Consider the following 19178-nt stretch of genomic DNA (forward strand, 5'->3'; position numbering starts at 1 on the left):
CGGGCAGAAATTATAATTAGAATAAATTTTCAATCTTACCTTTTGAGTAGAGTCTGCTGGCTCAGTGGTTTCAGTTTGTTTTTGTTGATTTTTGAGCACATGCACTGTTAGGAAAAATAGGCTTCGTTTTTAGCCTAAACACTTTGATTAACTTTTATATATTTTGAAAATTTCTAGCCTATCACTTTAGTTTAGTTATGGTTTAGTGCACTATATGAAAACAGTTAAGAACTTCTTGTTAGGCGTTTTGAAAGCTTTCCCTTTTTCAGTCAATCAAGTTGATCAATAAAATTATATATTATCTTTCATCGCTCCTTTGATTTCACTTTGAGCCAGCTGGAAAAGCATTTACCATTTACCATCTTCTTTCGTTTACATTTGACTTTTCCAACTAGTCATAAGTCAGGCCAAGACTTTCAATTAAGCGGCTTAAAGACAAACAACGGAGGGGCCAACGAAAATCGTGTATGTCGGTGGGTAATAGAGAAAAGATGCTTATGAGCCGTATGTAAAGAGTATCTATGTATCTTCTTTTTTTTTTTTTTCGTCTTCTTTCTCTTTGGTAAAAGTGTAAAAATTACGCTACGACTTGCGCTTTCACAAAACTAACAAAAAACCGAAGCTTGCGCAGAGATTTTTTTCTTCTTTCCGTTTGTTGATTTATGCATTGCGTTTGCGTTGAGGATAAAAAGATACATAGATACGTAGATACATTGCTTTGGAAAAAAAAACATCCCCACACGACTCGATCGGCAGGGCGACTGTCTGATTTCGGGTACTCCTCTATAACTTTAGTTCCGGGTTGAATGAGCAAAAAGAAAATACTAAAAAAAAATTCCACTACCTTTTGTTTGATTTTTCTTAAATTTAAATTGCCGTTCGATTTAAAATAAATTAAAATACACGCACAGTTGGGCAGGCACAATGGCAAAGCGATGTGTGTGAGAAAGTACAAGAAAACGTCGCCCATTTGGAAATGGAAAATTGTCAACGCACATTGAACTTGACAGACAGGGAAAGAGAGGGCATATGTATAGTGTTAGAGAAGGATGGATGGTATACAGAGAGTGCGGCACATGCCTCAATTTACAGTTAAGCGCGCGACAGACATCCACAAGATGCAAAACTCCAAAGATACTTTCGGCCAGCGGAATGCGAATCGCGAACGGCGAACCGCGAATTGCACTTGCCGCGGCAACTTTTTCATCCGACCACGAAAAAAAAACAACCACTTGCACGGAGAAAAATATTTTAAAAATTAATTAAGATATGTTTAAAATTAAAACTTAAAAAAAATTATAAAACAAAAACATTTTTTTGTTTTATTTTTATTAAAAAAAAAATTTTACGTTATTTTTTTCCCTGATTTTTCACATTTTTAATATTTTTATATGAAAAACCCAAAAATTTTCTTTCCGTGCAACAACAAAAAAGTGAAGGGGCCCCAAAGCAAACGTCACCGAGTCCCTTCCCCCTCCCTCCCTTCCACCCGATCCTCCTCGCAGTATCCATGTGTGTGCCTCAAAAGATCAGAGTGTGTTTGTGGCGTCTCGTTTGTTGATGCGGTGGCTAATGGTTGCATATATATTCGTATGCGAAAAAAAATAAAGAAATATATGGACAAGGCCTGTCTAGTCATAGCGGTACTTTGAGTGGGCCCCCCAACAGGGGGAAAGGAGGGTAAGCTAGGTGGATTGAAGAGGGGGGCTTAGGGGGGGGCAGCTAATGACTTGGCGCCCAACTGAAGGAAGTTGCCAATTTTTGCTGCCTGGTTAACTAGTCGCAACTGGTGTTGATTAGTTTTTCTTGCAATTTTTATTTAGGGACCACTTCTTTTTTTAATGGTTGAAGAAATTCCATGAATTTTACAAAGAAAATCAGCGTATTTTTTTTTAAGATTTATGGGAGATTAATTGGAAATTTATGTGTATTATTTTTAGTGATTTTCGTTTTTGGTTAATTTCAGTTTGGGAATTTGCAGTTTCAAAAAAGTGGAAATGTCAAAAAAACCAGCTTAGAGAAATCTAAATTGCAAGGTTTAAAATATGAACTTTTTTATATATTTTTCATTTCATATTTTAAATTAAAATTTTAATAAGATAGCTCATCTATAGATATTTTATAGCTGCTGTCATGCTATATATTGCTTGTAAAAATGAGATAATCTTATGAGGTCATTGGAAATGCGATACGATGCAAAGAAAGATCACTTAGGTTGATCAATGTTCCTACCAATTTTAATCATTTCTTACAAGTTATTTTATCAACTCCCAAAATCTTTCACTAAACAACTTTTCAAACTGGTAACTTAAACCACAGACAAGAATGAGATAAGAAGTACCTAAAGAATTTCTTCTTTTTTATGGGGTATATATTTTAAATTCTTTTATAAAAATTAAAAGTGATTTTCATGATTTCATTTTAATATTAATAATTAATCCACTTCAAATCCATATCTCTCATTTTTTATCACTTTCCGATTCATCTAAATCAAACTTTCTTTTCCGCTTATGAAAATGTATATAAACATGCCAAGCAAATCCCAGTTGGCTTTATCGATTTATGCTTCCTCCTCTCCTCGTCTTAAACTAAACTCAAATCGATCAGTTTATCGCATCCACTGGCGAGCTTTCAAAACGATTCCACAATCAATTTACTCAAACACTTTGCGGTAATCATTATTTTTGTTTTGCTTTTTAGATTTTAGCTTCAGTTAGCAGCACCGTTACACAGAAAAGCGCACAAAACACAAAACACTTGGCCGAGACAGCTCTCCTTACGTTTAACTTTAATTACTCAATTATTTGCCAGATTTTGTTGTTGTTGTTGTTGTTGTTTTTTTTTCACTTTTTTAAGTTGGAAATTAGCCGCGAAGTACGCTACGCAGACCCAAAAATTACGTTGGCCAACTGATTAGAGAGCGCGAAATACGGCGAGAGGCACGGCAACGGTCAGATCGGATCTTGAATCTGAGATCTCTGATCGGTTGGGGAACAAACTAGTATATTTGTATATGGTCGACTATAAAGAGCGCGCGTGTGCGAACGCGCTACGAACCAAACTCAAACTGACGACGGAACTTCACTTCACAGAAGACCACGAACGAGCAAACACAACAACAAAACCAAAAAGCACAAGCAAAAGCAAAGACTGTGTGTAAAGTAAAAGACAGAAGCGCAAAGTCAACGGGAAACCAGACTGAAAGCTCTGAGAAAGAGAGCCAAAGATAATCAGCTGATCGCAGCTTTTTCTGCATCAAACAAGGTAATTATCTAGATCACCGTTAGAGGGATATATTTTATCCCTTACAAGATCATATTTACCTTCTAGAACAGGGATTCTCAACGCCTATGCTCTGAGTGCTTGCGGCGATATTACACTAACAATTTTTCGTTTTCCTCTTTCCGCCTCATTCCGTCACCAAACGCAATATATTTTGTTTTTGTTTTTTCCTAAACCATCTTCTAACACTTGCACTGGAATTCATTCCTTATACCTTCTGTTCGCAATTTAGAGTATACATATTTCGCACTTGGCGGTTCAGTAAAGGGAGGGATGATTATTTTTTCTCTCAGTGCACAGCTGCAAACCAATACAATAACGTCACTAATTATGTGCACGCTTTCTTTTGTTTGTGTTAGTAAATGCTCTGCCGTAAAGCGATTTTGAGCACCCCTGTTCCAGATCAGTAGCTTTGTTAGTATTTTTATCATAGAACTCTATTCAAATACTGTAAAACTTTTAAACTTAAAACTTTTCAAATGAAATTCATGTCCTATTATTTCATACATTTCTTTTTAACACTCGTTGACGTCCTCTTAGCAACAAATGCAGATACGAATAATGCGACTATGATTCCTTCAAATAATATTTTTGACATTTCGAAAGGAAAGTGCGTGGACTGTAGAGAAGAAAGCAAAGAATTGTGTAGAATTGAAGAAGAAGGATATAGCTGTTATGACGGGGAATTTCATCGACAAAAGCCAGATGAACTGAATGAATTTCCCGAAACAACTACAAATACGGAAGTTTGCATTCCACCCGGAATGGTAATCGGTATTATGATCAAAAAAGTTGATATTCTTTAAAAATCTAAATTAATTTTCATAAATTTTCAGAAAATTTGCATGCTAAAATATGCTGCGTTTGGTCACCAAGAAAGGGCTGTCAAATTCTATTATATGAGGAACATCAAGGCGAATTTTGTTTCACTTGCAGAGTTAAATATAAAATGGAATACAAGAACTTAAAACCCTGTCCTTGCATAACAAATAAGGGATTATCAAATGAAGTTTATGGAAAATCGTTGCATATATTTATTTTTATCTATTTTTCTTGGCACATTGTGTGTTTGATTTTAACAAATTAATAAAAAAAAATATATAAGGGAATAGCAAAGGGATCACTGTATTGAAAGTTGTTATTTATATAATAAAGGTAAAGTGAACAAACGATCGTGAAAATGAATGTGCAATAATTTCCTTAAGAGAACGAGCACTGGTTTTAGTCCAGGGCAAGTGCTACCAAAGTATTTCACCACGGTGTGAGTCAAGGGTTTGCAAATTTCCCTATCCAGGCATAAAAGGTGTGACCAGGCTATAAATTCTAAGTTTGTCTAGAAACCGTAGTGAAACATTTTGGTATTCCTCGCAAATGTTTGGGCAGCTGTCCGCCCCCCTCATTCTTTGAATCCCCGCCTACGAGCCGTGAAACGTTGCTGACGAAGAGTAAGTGCGAAAATCGAGACCGAAAAATTGCATAAGACAGTCAATTTATAAATCTAAGTAAGCGGAGCCCTTTAATAGAGTTCCCTTAAAGTTGTCAAAATTCTGGTGATTATTTGATTTTTTTTTTGATTTGGGTAAATTTTGCGCTGTAAATCTATGGTGCGCGGAATTCTTGGCACGCCGTTATGTAACCTATAAAAGCGAAAAGCAGCTGATTACCTAGCTATATATATATATATATATATAATTAGATAAAGCACATGTCTGGCGGTACATACGTAACTAATAGATGATCTACATATATACTTACAGCCGACCAAACAACAAGAACAGAAATCAAGATGTTCTCCAGCTTCTTTGAAACTGCCCGGAACTCGCCATTCCGCACTCCCCTGACGTCCGCAAGATGCGATGCCGCTGCCCCTGTGGTGGATCCCCAGCCGGTTGAGGGTCGCCAAATTGCCGCTGCCGCTACTCCAGTAGCCAACCAGCAGGACTCATGCGAATTCGGCAGCACTAAGTACTTTGCCCTGTGCGGTATCGGTGGCATCCTTAGCTGCGGCACCACCCACACCTTTGTCGTACCCCTGGATTTGGTCAAGTGCCGTCTGCAGGTCGACCAGGCCAAGTACAAGAACCTGTTCCATGGATTCAAGGTCACTGTGGCGGAGGAAGGCACTCGTGGTTTGGCCAAGGGCTGGTTCCCAACCCTGCTGGGCTACTCGGCACAGGTGAGAATTGGATTTTTCTTTTTGGGGTTACATAAGTGTTTGGAAGCGGATTATATGCTCGTGACTGGGTCAGATGACCCTAATTAGATTCCGGGTTCAAAAAGAAGTGATATCGGATCGATCGGATTTATTGATGGAATTCAGACGATGGAAGCTCTGGCTTCTAGCAGTCAATCTTTGTGGATATCAAGTAGTATCTATTTCTATAATTCAAAGCTAGTTAAGGGGATTATGACTTTCAAGTTTTAATTTAATCTTTGTTTATATTCTTTAATAGGGTCTCTGCAAGTTCGGTCTGTACGAGCTGTTCAAAGTAAAGTACGCTGATATTATTGGTGAGGAGAATGCCTACCTGTACCGTACATCCTTGTATCTGGCTGCTTCCGCTTCGGCTGAATTCTTCGCTGATATTGCTCTGTCGCCATTCGAGGCCGCCAAGGTCAAGATCCAGACCATTCCTGGATATGCCAACAACTTCCGCGAGGCTGTGCCCAAGATGCTGAAGGAGGAGGGTGTAACTGCCTTCTACAAGGGTCTGGTTCCTCTGTGGATGCGACAGATCCCATACACCATGATGAAGTTCGCTTGCTTCGAGCGTACCGTGGAGCTGCTCTACAAGTAAGTTGAAAATGTCTTTAAGGATTTGCAATGGTTTTTTATAATACTCGTAAGATGTGACGTCAGAAATAGCTTATCTTGAAGTCACAGACTGATATAGCTATCTGTATATTTTACAAGACCTTTATCTTTATGAATGCCTTGCCTGTATTAACTGGAATATAGTTAGTATATTTCTTTAACAAGGCTAAAGCCTTTTACCATGACTTATGGAATGATAATTTGCTTTGGCTAACCATAAAATGATTATTTTAAAGCCATTTAATCTTAAATATTTCGGATTTGTAATGCTAATTGAGTAGATGAGGTCTTCTAAAGGTCTAATTAAATTATTCTTTATGTGAAAAGGAATTTTTAGCGGCTTGCCAGAAATCAAAGTTATACAATTTCTTAAAAGATAAGAAGCGCTTATCGTACTTTTAAAAGTTGTAGCTCTTCGATTTGTTTTTCCACTTTTATTTTTACTTTTTCTAAACGGGATTAGTCTGTGTTTCTGACACTAAGTCACTGCTTAAGTTTTATAGTTTAGAAAACTTTTAAATTCTAATTGAAAATGTGTAAAAGTCACAATGTAAAAACTAAAGCAAATCGATAACGCACTAAAGACAGTGCAAGCCATACCCAAACCCTATTTCAAATCAATACTTATGATCTAATTTTTCCTAGGTATGTGGTGCCCAAGCCTCGTGCTGACTGCTCTAAGGGCGAGCAATTGGTCGTTACCTTCGCTGCTGGATACATCGCTGGTGTGTTCTGCGCTGTTGTCTCTCATCCCGCTGATGTTGTGGTCTCCAAGCTGAACCAGGCCAAGGGAGCCAGCGCTGTTAGCGTGGCCAAGTCTCTGGGCTTCAGTGGCATGTGGAATGGATTGACTCCACGTATCATTATGATCGGTACATTGACTGCTCTGCAGTGGTTCATTTATGATGGTGTCAAGGTCGCTTTGGGTATTCCCCGTCCACCACCACCAGAGATGCCAGCCAGCCTAAAGGCCAAGCAGCACTAAATGGGCTAGTTCAATATTGGTTAACTTAAGGCCAGAGTTGATTAGTTGGCGCAATTGTGGGCAGACCCCAGGAGCAACATACTTTTACTTTCTAACGAATTTTTTTTCGATATCTGTACAGCTGATTTCTTCTCAACAATACATCAATGTTGCGTGTGTGCCATTGCACATGTACATTCCAGAACCATACTCTACGCATTTCTCTGACACAGCTATTTAACAAGAAACTATTTTTTTTATATAGACAAATCTTTCTTAACTTTAAACATCTCTAAACATTCTGTCTTACGTACACTCAAGTTCAAAGTATTCAATTCCATTAGCTATGATTCTTAATACTATGTACTATATATATATATATATTTAACCCAATGTGTGTCTAGTTTGCGCTGGAAAGTATGTCCGTATGTTGTATCTTCGATGGCCAGCCCTATTGTTCTCCCCCTCTCCGCATAAACCCGCTGCCCCACGCCCCCCACATGGCCATACATGCGAATATGATATTAATGCTGTTTCAATTGTCTGACCCGCTACCCAAGAAAGCACTCTGAATAAATTAAATTATAAAATATAAAAAAACACTACCAAAATGCATTTTCTAATCTTGCTCTATTACTGGTTGGGTTTTGCTAACGATTACGTCAGAAACATTGTTGAGATAACCTTATGATTAAATATAAAAGCTTTTCCTGACATTGAAAATGGGTTTTTATGGGGCTTTGATTTTGCTAGGGGAGCTAAACGTAAGTTAGTTAAGCATAGCATCATCTATAATGACTAAGTTTTATGGGAAGATTTCGAATCTTGATAGTTTTTGGTGCTAGTTTCCTAGTTTTACTTTAGTTCCTAAATCTTTTTTATACGATTTGTGAATGTAATTAAATTTTAAAGATTTAACCTTTAATGTTTTTCCAATTTAAATTTATATTGAGGAGAAGGTTGATTTGAGATAGTTTAGCTAGCCTTTAAACTAAGTAATGTTAAACCTTTGTGACACTACAAAAAAACTCAAGTAGATTTATAAGACAAGTTTTCCTGTCTATATTGTTAGTTTACAACTTAGTCATTAGTTGAGAAGGAAGGTGGGAGGTACGACTACCCATTATTAAAACTAAAACGTAGAATATTTTCCATATAGCCAAGTAATAGTAAGTAATTTTGTAAACCTTCCAGTATGACTATTTATTAGGGTAAAGGTCCCTATTGCTTTATACACATCTGAATAGTTCTCAGTTTTACTTACTCGAATTAAACAAATATTTATTTTATCAACTTCAAGCCAGATCTCCAAGCTTCAACTTCAATTAATAACTCAAAAGTTGGTTTTTTTTTTCAAAAATATTTATTTTGTTTATGAGCATTGAGCTGAATAAGACAATATAGTGGCTCGTTGTGTCATAAGTTCGTTAGAAACTAAATAATTATAGAGTACGCTTTATATATATAGGCACATATATAGTTGATTCATTCACGTTAGGTCAGTTGTGGGAGGTGTAGGAGGGGGCAACTTACTAACTAAATAACCTCTAAGGACTACAAACTAGGCATCGTTATATAACTAAATTCATATTTGTATAAATGTATTTAACAGGCAATTTTCTGGTATATTGTTTGCATTTGCTTCTGTATTTACAAATCACTTAGAAACTAGTTAGGTGTATAATATATATATATATATAGTATATAGTCGGGGATCTGGATCACACACAATAACAATGAGAACACAAAATTTTTGTTGTCTGTAAATGTGATGATGCGAATTTTTGTTGTTTTATTTTTATTTTATTTTATTTTATTATATAATATATATTGCAGGACGTGTTTTCTTCTCCATAACAAGCCATTTCAGTCTTAGCGTTTCAAATAACCAAAAAAAAAGATAAAATTGTTTGAATGAAATGAAAAAGAGAGTTAAAAAAATAATGAAAAATAATAAAAAAAAAACAATAAACTTAGGAACTACAATTTTTTGTTGTTTGTTTTTCTGGTTTCAGTTTTCATATTTGTTTTATGGGTTTTATGTTTTGTTTTTCTCTTTATTTTGCTTTTGCAGAAAATTTCGAAACAATGGTTTGCTTGGATGGTTCACGCCTTAAAATTCATCTCCTCTTTTTTATAGTTTTTCTTTCTTTTCTTTTCGTTTTTAGTTCTTCACATAAACCTAATATCAGTTATATAAATGTAGACAATCACACAGGCATACACAGGTAAAACATATAAAATCTAGCATTCTTTTTCCAAAAATTCTTTACAATCGAACATTAAAACATTTTAGAAAGTTATACATTTAGAAATTCCATCAAGTTGAGTAAAAGACAAAACATACAATTTTCGGGCTTTTGCCTAGTTAAAGTAGTTAATAAGCCCTTCTAAACTTGGGTAATCCCTCAAGTCAATGGCACTTTTCAAATTGGGATATTTGTACCAGGTAATAAGCTTAGGTCAAAAAGTTTTGTTAGTGGTAAAATCTTTTGGACTCTCTCTCTTTCGCTTTCGCTTTCGCTGTCACTAAAACTGTTTTTTAAAATCTGTTTTTTTAAATCTGTTCCAAATCTGTTTCTTTCTGTTCATGTGGCCTAAATGAGAAAATTATATTCCATTGCTTGGCTTAGGGAAAATCCAATCCCTTTACCAGGCAATTTCACCAATATGGCGTATGTGGCTCCTGATGCCACCCATTTTGGTCGTGCACCTTGGCCAAGGCATCGGTCAGGGTGGACCTTATTTGCTGGCTAGAGTTGCGATTCTGACCCTTATCATAGGGCGACAAGGCGTTGTAATAAAAGGGCGAACGCTTGCTAATGGTATAGTTTTTACCCTGTAATAGAAAACAAATTTCTTTATAAAATCTTTCTTAGTAAAAATTAAAATCAAAAAAAAACTCACATCATTATTATCCCAATATTCTGTATCGTTGGTGCGGTAGCAGATGCAGAATTCCAGGCGCTTAGAGGATGGTGGCAAGGTGATTTTGAAGGAGAATGTATCGAAGACTACGTGGGCACATGTAGTCGGTCCATAGGCCCGGGCAAATGTACAGAAGATATCCTGCTGGCTCTTCCAATCATCCCAGGTCACACGCACAATGATCTCCTTCTGGAAGTCAATGTTCTTCACCTTAATGGTGCCCACCACAATCGATTCCTCATCCTTAACGATCACATTCTCAAGGGAAACAAAGTCCCGATCTATCTTTTGTCTGTAAACGGTAAAGGTAAAATCTTAGAAAAATTTTATAAGTTTAAAAAATAGTTTTTATAGCCCACCTAAATGTTAGATAATCTGAAGCTGGCTGTTTGAAGTCCACGGTCCATTGATCTGGTGGATGTGGACTGACCAGGCCCTGTGTTATCTGCTCCAAGAACTTCATGCTCCAATAGGGCGGCACATTCGAGGGTTCGGACATCACACGAACCTCGGTTAGCGATAGACCCTCATCATCGGCAAAGATCACATGCTTTTTGGGGCCACGGCTGCTAAAAAAGTAAGTAAAAAAAACAATTATATATTATAATCAAATTATAAATTATTGAAATATATTAAATGTAGATTTGACCCGAGCTTTATCAGTTTGACTTGACCCCCCCCCTGTCTACCAAATTTGGAAATATGTATTTTTTTATTCTAATGGTCATTGACTCGGCATCTTTGCTTTCAGCAGATTTCTATTTTTATGCTGAACAGTTTCATTTTATTGGCTTGTTTTGACTTTTAGTTTAGCTAACTGCGTCTTTGCCAAATGCATTTTTTTTTTAAGTCTCCTGCCAGATAGGAAGATCATACTGCCAATTATTTGACATTTTCTAACAACCCGTAACTTGGTAAGAACTAACTTTTCTTTTGCTAGGTTTTGCTCATTTTCCTCCAAAAGCATTTGCGGTTCCCGAAAAATTCCCTGCGTCATAAAAAGTGTAATGTGTATTGTATATTTTTTTTTTTGGTTTTATTTTTAGCAGTCACGTACGGCTTTGCCAAAGATTTTGCCTTAATCTATATGTAAAACACGCCTACTTTTTGCTTTTCCTTTCTTTTTTGCTTTTCTTTCTTCTTTTATTGGGCGACTCTTCCCACGAGTCTTTGGCTTAAATGTAAATAAAAACACACCCCGCTAAGATATATCTGATATATAGGATAACTCGTGATTCAAAATGTAGGAAGAAATAGTCAACGAAAATTTCAGATATTTTTTGGAAAATGAAATACGGAAAATCTCTGGAATTTTTGAACTTATATAGGATTTTTTGTTGGGTAAAAATATGATAAAATAAATTGACATCAAGTTTTTAATCCAAAAATGTGGAAGTTAAGGATTACTAAGTGGGAAAAAATATTTAAAAACTTTCCAGATGGGGTTTCCTTTACCCCAATATTAGTTATCACTTCATAACTTCTAAATATTACCACCTAAACTTTATCTTTTAACATTCTTTATTATCTTGACACTTTCTTTAATAACTTTTCCCCCTTTTCTCCTTTATATCACTCTACATCCCTCCAATCTATCTAAAAAAAAAGTTCTCTTTAGAAAGCAGACCATAAAATCGATAAGATATTGTGACTAATTTGGCTAATCAGCTCGGTAAGGGGGGCTCGCTTTTTTAATGGCTTTTGGCTGTTGCCTAGACCAAAATAAATCAACTAACAAAAAATTTCCGTCAGTTAGGACCCGGACCAGACCCCACACACTGAGCTGAATTTATTTGGTCGGCAAATTGAAGGAGAGTCAGCGGGAACGCATCGAGTACTAAATATATATGGTAAGTACAAATAGCCAAGAATTGAAATGGCCCCTGACTGGCCCCGGTACTCTCATTCTCTCTCTGTGTGTGTTTATTAAATGCCGGCTATAATGCCGGAGATCGCACCATCACCCAACTCAGTTCGATTCGGATCGGAGATCGAGGCGACTATCGACGATCACGCATCGAGGGCATGATCATCGTGCGCCTGGCTATGGCTGCATTTTCTTCAACAGGTTTCTTTTCGATCGCTTATCTGGTATAATGTGGGCCTCAACGCCCAACAAACAACAGACCAACCAGTAACCGGGAGACTTGTTTTATTTTCTCAACCAAACCCAAAAGCTTTCCTGAAACGTGTCACAGGCCCAAAATACAAAAAAAAAATCATTTACATTTCCATATATTTTCCCTCACATTTGACTTACATTTTTCCTGTCGAAGGGAAACAAGTTTTGACTATCAAACTGCATTTGCTTAACAGCCACAATTCCGTATGCATTACGGATCGCATTTATTTATTTTTTTGAGCGTCCGGTTTATAACAAGTCGATAAATTTGTTAAAACTCCTCAATATGCAAGCCGCATTAAGATCGTTGATATTGGTGGCAGGAGAAACAGGTTTTAAGTAAGCAGTAAAAGGGCTTTTTAAAATTTACAAAAAAAAAAAGGTAAGCCTTTCAATGTAAATGAAAATGATGTCTAAAAATACTTTTTAATTTCCTTGATTTTTCAGTCTGAGCAGACCTTGCTACTGACTACCACCCAATTTCCTTAAGTCAATAACCTGTCTAAAAAATTAGTATTCTGTTTTAAATTTTTACAACTGTCTGATTTGATGGTCATTCTAGTTGACCTTACTACTGGTTTACTTTTTTTTTTTCTGTAAATTAATCAAGGTATTTCCGTCTTTTATGTTGCCAAATTTTCCGAGATTTTCTCTTTCATTTTCACTAACAGAATTTTAAGTTATGCCATCTCGTTTAGATATTTCGGAAATTTCCCTTACGCACAGCCAAAGTCCAAATCGTTGGAGACTGAAAATAGTTTTTAGTGGGAAAACTTTTGTCGTTTCGTCGTTTTTCTTAATTACTTTCTTAGGCTTCTAAGCCATAATAAAATTTATATCAAATAAAAGGGAAAATAAATTTTTTGTAAATTTTACAAAATTCTTTTCACATTTTTCGGCTGATGATGCGCCAACATTTTTACATCACACACATCTGCCTGCCGCACAGCCTCACATTTCTGATCGATTCACGTGATCTTTGCATGAACATCAGACATATCTCCCTCCCCATCTCCCCAACTCTCTATATATAACCTTACCGTCTGTGTGTGCATTCGAGGCTTGTAATGTTGAAATATTTTTAGTTACTATACACCCGAAAAAAAAATGTTGTGTTTATTTAATCAAAAAATGACGCCTTTCTGTTGAAAGTGATCACGCTTCTGGTCTAATAATTCTTCGGCCTTGACGTGACCCGTCGTCTGTGTCGTTTTCGTGGCTGATGATTTTTGGGGGAGGCTAATTAAGAAAGAGGAAAGCTTTTTCATGGGCCTGTCAAAAGTGTGATTGAAGGAAGGTGGGGCAGAAGGTCTAAAGTTTCGGAAAGTGATGGATGTGGTTTTCATGCATCAATTTGGGTCTTGGGTTAAGAAGATGCATTTTTATTTATTTTTAGATTTTTACTTAAAAAGAGTCTTGGTTTAAATTGAGTTGTTTATGGAAAAAGACCTCGAAATTTGATTAGTTTGACAGCTGATGTGGGGGAACTTTGGATTGTAAAAATATTTATAAAGAGGAACTTTTTACTCTTTCTTACTCTTGTAAAGCAACAAACATAGCTTGTATTTCTCTCACTGTATTTCGTAACTGATAAAAACAAGTCATACAAAATACGCAACCACAAAATGTACACAAAGTCCTACAACAGTAGTCTGGTTTACATTGATAATATTACGGGTAATTGCATTCATCATTTGAGATTCGTAGAGCTGGCAAGCGCTTTAAGCCCGCGATCTGCCATGTCTAGACATTGCCCAAATAGAAATAGTGCCCGCCTTTGACGCAAATGTTCGTATAAATTATTTTCTCTATCTCATGGCATGTACTATATAGCAAGTATATATATATTTATATATATATATATTTTTAGGCATTTCTCAAAATGTCAGATTCAAGTGCAAAGAAGGAAATCTTTTCTAGGGCTTGCTGAAAGCAAAAATATCTATAAGATATCTATCGACAACCCAAATATTTGCTTGGCCTCTATAGGTATCGATAATGTTTTCTCTCTATATATCAGATAGAGAGGCGCCTCACCCATGAGGTCTATACTATATAACCGCCTATTCCGATTTGAGTCTTAATATGTGCCGTTTTTTTATCTCAGATATACTAGATATAGCCATTCTCGATGCAGTGGCGTGTTTTTATTTCGGCAGATTTCCACACTCATTTAGATAATTTATATTTTGTTTTTGTGAAATTGCATGATCTTAAATATATATATATATATATATATATACTCCTACAGCGTAAGTATAATTTCGAGTATATTTTTGTGATCATTTTGCATTTATTTAAGACTGGCGGGTCATATGCAATTTGCTTTCTCTGCTTATTTAACAAATGACATGTGCTCGGTCTATGACGTCTGTGGGAAAGTTTTTCGACTGCCAACAGATTTTCTTGTTCTTTTTTATTTAAACTATCGTAAATGTCTTTTGGACGATTAATCTTTGTTTAGACATTTTCTGACCGGATATGGTATTTTAAAGGCTGTAGTGGAATGCTAAAGTTTTGATATTAGGAAACAAAATCAGTTAAAGTTCCTTTTTTTCCTATTGAAAATCATCTCTAACGCTAATTAAGTTAGAATGATCATTGATATGTTAACCCTCTAAGATAATCTTTCGATTTCTTTTTAAACCACAAACTACCAAGTTACCAAAATGAAAACCATCTTTAGCTTCTTGTATTACCACGCTTTCTCTGGTTTTTGCTCATGATTTCCCCCCCACTTTTGATATTTTACCAATGAATGACTCACTTATCCGTTGATACACCCAGTTCTAACCACAAATACCTAGACTCTGGCCCCGCACAAAAGCCTCAACTAGTTCAGTTGGCGGTTTAGTAAGTGCGGCGCCAGGTATCTTCGAAGGCCTGACGTCAAAGTACTGACTGAACCCTTCGGCATTTACAGCCTTCTTGATCGGTTCGTCGTCGCCATATCAAGTTACCTTTCCATTATGTAATCTTATCGAACCAACACACACACGGACTCACCTCAGTTCGCAGTTGGTGTCGCTGTCCTTGCTGCACATACAGCTATGGCTGGCACTGTCCGTGACATCACTATCTGTTGTCGTTGGCGAGAGATCTGTGGAACTGGCCGTAGTATTTTGGGTTTTGTGCAGGCAGGATTTGCGGCTAAGACAGGATTTGGGTTGATTGTTGAGCAAGGGAGCTGAGGCCATACGCTCCAGGTAACTCCTACCGGATCGACTGCCCACACCTAAGGGTGTGGCACCAGCCTTCTGTTGACTGGGCCCTTGGCCCTGGACCGCCGCTGAGGCGTTGTTGACCATGGCTTTGGAGGCCAAAGTTATCACTTGGGGCCGACAGTAGCGAGAAGCTCTGTTGGGCTCGTCATTGTAACTGAAAGTACAGAGAGAGAAAATTGCAATTAGTTTTTGGTATTTAAATTGAAGAAAAATATATTTATTTAAAGAATTTCTTTTAAAACAACCATCAACTTTTCAGTTTGCACTTCACATTCAGTTAAAAAAATAAATTTCCCTCACACCATTTTGCAAAAAATATAATTTCTATATTTAAAACATCAGCAGATGGTAGCTATCTTTCAATTGTTTTTCAGTTTTTTGTTTTGTTTTTTTTTTTGCTCTTGAAAAAGAAATGAAAAGAAAAGAAAATCCTTGGATCAGTCTTTTATTTCGGACATCTACGCATCAAGCTGGCTTTTATCAGGGCTGATAAGATGGATTCGTTTTACTTTTTACTGCCTCAATGTTTGCCTTCATTGTCCTCAGAGGCCTATATATATGTACTTCATGTATTTGCACTTGTACTTCCACTGATATGTCTATATATTGTCTATAAAGAAACATTGCTGATAACAGGAGTTGCGCACGACCTCCCCCCTTGGGGTTGGGGTTTTTACTTCTAATATTAATTTAAAGCATATTTGTTTGGTCATCTTCAGTGAGTCATCGCATGGCATTGTCTTACTCATTTGGCTCACTTAGCATCTCTCATTAATAGTTATCAGAATATTTTTCGGCTAGACATTTATAAAACTAAAAGTTGATAAGGTTTCGATCGCATGGACTTTTCGCATGCTGAGCATATGTTGTTAGCATGCTGATATGGCTTTTTTGGCGTGGGCCTGGCTATGGGAACTTTTCCGTCTGGCCAGGTCTGCTATCACAAACGTTTTCCGGTTAATAGCCGCCGCCGTCTGGCCACTATATCAGCATATTTAGTGCTTGAGTTGGCAACCTTTTTCAATGAGTTACGTGGGTGATTTTAGGCTTTTAACTGTTGTAAAATCACAATATGAAATTTCAAGTGATTGATGAGTTGAGTTACTTTAGTTAGCTGAAGTGCTGGGCATGCCACTCACGTGTTACTTGATAAGAAATGCTGAGATAGGGTCTCCCAGCAGGGTTTTCTTTTATAGAGTCGCTGTTACAGGTACCTACTTTTAGACTTCTTTAATCTTAACTGATTATTATTTGGTTTTTATTTTAACCACTTCTTTGGCCTGTTTGTTTTGCTCAGCCATATACTACCTATATATGTTTATTTTTAGCCCAAACTCATATATATTCTGACATAAATTAAATGAAATTTTTGTTTTTGTAGATTTATCATTGCCGAAAATAAAATTCACACTAAAAATTTGAAAGAAAATGCAGCGCGTGCAGCTGATGAAGTATGGTAAATTGATTTTATTGAATCAATTGCTGTCGTCTCTATATATGTAGTTATATAACCTTCTTCCCTTTACCAATTTGTCATCATTTTTTTTCGGGTGGCCCGTCGTGTGTGCCCCTGAGAAAGGCAATGTTGTGTCGAAGCGCCACGCGCAAATTTGTCGCCAAGCAGATGATGATTTCTCATCTCCACTCAACATTCGTGCATAAATTCTCCTACAAAATCTCTCGCGACTCTCGGACTCTACCAACAAAAGATCACCTCAGTGAAATGTTTGTTTTGGTTCAGCAGTCGGCAGTCTTCTTGCCTTGATCTTGAGTGCTTTCATTTTAATATTTTTGCCAATCTGTTGTCAACCCAAAAGGCGAGCCTTAGTCGTGCGAATATTTTTAGTACCTGCATTCATTGTGCTCTTGAATAATGTTCTTAGGTTTATAAATTTTCAACCGCCTTTGATCAGGTGCTAAAATGTTTCCAGATGACAGTTGGAACAGGTGTTTTTAAACAAAATCAATATTGGAGATCGATTTTTCATTTCCACGTTTTGTAAACATTCAAGTTTTTACATTCATTAAAGGGAATTGTGTTTTTCTGATCTGTTTATAAAGCTAATGTGGGTTATGTTTGGGTATTTTGAAGTTTATATTCTGTTCTTAATATTCAGAGCTGTTTTTTAAATATTTACAAAAAAAAAAGAATTTTCTCTAAACATTTTTGTATATGTTTCTTAATATTATGTTTTAATTATATCTCTCATTTAAATTCACTTAATATCGCATGTTTATTATATAACAAAGGAAATGTTTAAGCTCATTGTTTTTTCTTGTTTTTTTTTTTAATCAGTTAATCTGACATTTTTATCGACATTTTTTTCGTTTCTTTCATTAACACGTACACCAGCTGTTGGCATTCTTAAAAGATGTCTCAGAAATTGCTTTTGGTGTCTTATCAAATGATAAGAAAAATGCAAAAAGAAAGTTGGCTTTAAGACTTGACAAACTGAAATTGCTTTGAAAAACAAAAAAAACTCTTTCTTTAGTTAATTTAATTTTAGTTGATTGCCAGCCAAAACTCGTGAGTTCACTTTAATCAATTAATTTACTATTAAATTTGACCAATTGCTAGCAATATTTATTTATGATGTCTATATTGTCCGCTTTGTAAACTTACTTTAACGTTTGACGCTGATGTCCGCTCATGAAGTCCGCCAGAAAACTAACGGGTGGACTGTGACTGAATATGGGCGGACTGTGTGAAATCATTTTATATATTGGCTTCGATCTGCGCTGATTACAATGATCTCTCTTAACAAAACAAGGAACTTTTTCAGTGGAAGCCCCTGTGGAAAAGAGTATTAGAAAATTAAATGATTTGTTTTTGTTTGTTTTTTTATTTGAAGCGCAGCAAAGCGGCAATAAATGTACACTTAATTGGAATGTAAATGCATGATCGCAAAATATATTTATATATATATTTATGTAATTTCGTATTGATTGCTTATCTCAGGTGGAATCGGTTTTAATGATGTATACAGAGCGTGTATATATAATGTTCATAAAACGATCTACATATTCATAGTTATTCAAAATTTGATTAGTTTAGGCCAAATTCATGTTAAAATGAAATCGAAAAAGATGATGTTTGATAATAAAAATATCATCAGGCAGAAACCCCCTGCTGATATTTGTATGTATATGTTACAAAGCACAGCTATAAACTTTGTTTATTTTTCGTTTTAAAGCTTCCCAACTAACCGTTAGCTGTTATCTCCTCTCTGCTTTCCGCTTCACTTTTAACTTCTGGCTAGGAGGTAAGGAACTTTTCTTTTTCTTGTGCAGTCAATCACTTTTCTTTACTTTTTTTTACTGTGATTTCTTTTTCTTCTTATATTTTTCTTTTTACTTTTTCATTTGTACATCACGCGTGTGCGTCAGACAATGAAAACGATCTTAATTGAATTTATTAAAATCCTCCGATCGGTGGCACTTTTGATGGTGGTCACACGCACAAAACGACGAACGATTTTCAATTGATTTTCACGCGGACTTTGCTTAAGTGTTACTTAATTTTTTTTTGTGTTATTTTATTTTTAAAAAGAACACGGAGAAAAAAAACAGCAACAACTAGTTTCCGTCGCGTTCACCGTTTCGGTCCGTTCCACTCCGTTCCGTTCCGTTCCTCCTATGAACCGTACACTTCGACGCTGCGAAAGCGAATGAAAATGTTTGTTGCTGCAACTTGCCGTTAAGACTTCCCGGCGATCGGCAAAGAGAGCGAGAGAGTGGGTGCCTCTATACCGTTTGAGAGAGTATTACGGTTCTGGTAGAGTGTTTGTAACTCAGCGAGAAGGAGAGAGGGAGATAATTTAGAACGTAAATAAAGAAAATAAC

The 19178-nt window shown here is 36.2% G+C and overlaps 4 protein-coding genes across 8 annotated transcripts in view; 2 read left to right on the forward strand and 2 right to left on the reverse strand.

Moving 5' to 3' along the window:
* LOC108105948 (multiple PDZ domain protein) overlaps positions 1-3085 on the reverse strand; it is a 128837-nt gene extending 125752 nt beyond the window's left edge. The window contains exons 1-2 of one of the 3 annotated variants that reach the window (XM_017212744.1): positions 2797-3072; positions 40-210 (exon numbers count right to left, since the gene is read on the reverse strand). The gene's annotated coding sequence lies outside the window, so the exon portion shown is untranslated. Of the gene's footprint in view, positions 1-39; positions 211-2780 lie in introns of all 3 variants that reach the window. The other 2 variants (XM_017212745.1, XM_041818295.1) reach the window with 2 other exon arrangements.
* Positions 3086-3445: 360 nt separating this feature from the next.
* Positions 3446-4391, forward strand: LOC108105954. The gene is made up of 2 exons (XM_017212755.1): positions 3446-4056; positions 4119-4391. Exons 1-2 carry the CDS (start codon positions 3762-3764, stop codon positions 4367-4369), a joined length of 546 nt encoding a protein of 181 aa, XP_017068244.1. The 5' UTR covers positions 3446-3761; the 3' UTR covers positions 4370-4391.
* Positions 4392-4642: 251 nt separating this feature from the next.
* LOC108105995 (phosphate carrier protein, mitochondrial) lies at positions 4643-7271 on the forward strand. Its single transcript, XM_017212832.2, has 4 exons — positions 4643-4727; positions 5040-5458; positions 5736-6076; positions 6743-7271. The coding sequence occupies exons 2-4, from the start codon at positions 5069-5071 to the stop codon at positions 7080-7082; spliced, it is 1071 nt and encodes a 356-aa protein (XP_017068321.1). The 5' UTR covers positions 4643-4727; positions 5040-5068; the 3' UTR covers positions 7083-7271.
* A 1134-nt stretch (positions 7272-8405) lies between these two features.
* LOC108105994 (protein phosphatase 1 regulatory subunit 3C-B) lies at positions 8406-19014 on the reverse strand. 3 transcript variants are annotated; one of them, XM_017212829.2, is made up of 6 exons: positions 18543-19014; positions 17959-18127; positions 15118-15489; positions 10349-10555; positions 9969-10281; positions 8406-9900 (listed from the first exon to the last, which is right to left on the reverse strand). In XM_017212829.2, the coding sequence occupies exons 2-6, from the start codon at positions 18048-18050 to the stop codon at positions 9724-9726; spliced, it is 1161 nt and encodes a 386-aa protein (XP_017068318.1). In that variant the 5' UTR covers positions 18051-18127; positions 18543-19014; the 3' UTR covers positions 8406-9723. The 3 variants fall into 3 exon arrangements, with proteins under 3 accessions (XP_017068318.1, XP_017068317.1, XP_017068319.1); XM_017212828.2 differs by having other exon boundaries at positions 10349-10558; XM_017212830.2 differs by lacking the exon at positions 17959-18127 and having other exon boundaries at positions 10349-10558.
* Between the last annotated feature and the right edge of the window lie 164 nt (positions 19015-19178).

Source organism: Drosophila eugracilis, unplaced genomic scaffold (genome assembly GCF_018153835.1).
Source record: "Drosophila eugracilis isolate 14026-0451.02 unplaced genomic scaffold, ASM1815383v1 contig_2154, whole genome shotgun sequence".
NCBI lineage: Eukaryota > Metazoa > Arthropoda > Insecta > Diptera > Drosophilidae > Drosophila > Drosophila eugracilis.

Bases quoted from the DNA above. Each gene is read 5' to 3' on its own strand.
- LOC108105994 (XM_017212828.2), bottom strand. From the start codon at position 18,050: ATGATTTCACACAGTCCGCCCATATTCAGTCACAGTCCACCCGTTAGT. The intron at 10,559-15,117 runs GTGAGTCCGTGT...TTACTTTTTTAG, and splicing joins GACACCAACTGCGAACTGAG to CAGCCGTGGCCCCAAAAAGC. The intron at 10,282-10,348 runs GTGGGCTATAAA...TACCGTTTACAG, and splicing joins TCAGATTATCTAACATTTAG to ACAAAAGATAGATCGGGACT.
- LOC108105995 (XM_017212832.2), top strand. From the start codon at position 5,069: ATGTTCTCCAGCTTCTTTGAAACTGCCCGGAACTCGCCATTCCGCACT. The intron at 5,459-5,735 runs GTGAGAATTGGA...ATTCTTTAATAG, and splicing joins TGCTGGGCTACTCGGCACAG to GGTCTCTGCAAGTTCGGTCT. The intron at 6,077-6,742 runs GTAAGTTGAAAA...AATTTTTCCTAG, and splicing joins ACCGTGGAGCTGCTCTACAA to GTATGTGGTGCCCAAGCCTC.
- LOC108105954 (XM_017212755.1), top strand. From the start codon at position 3,762: ATGAAATTCATGTCCTATTATTTCATACATTTCTTTTTAACACTCGTT. The intron at 4,057-4,118 runs GTATTATGATCA...ATAAATTTTCAG, and splicing joins TCCACCCGGAATGGTAATCG to AAAATTTGCATGCTAAAATA.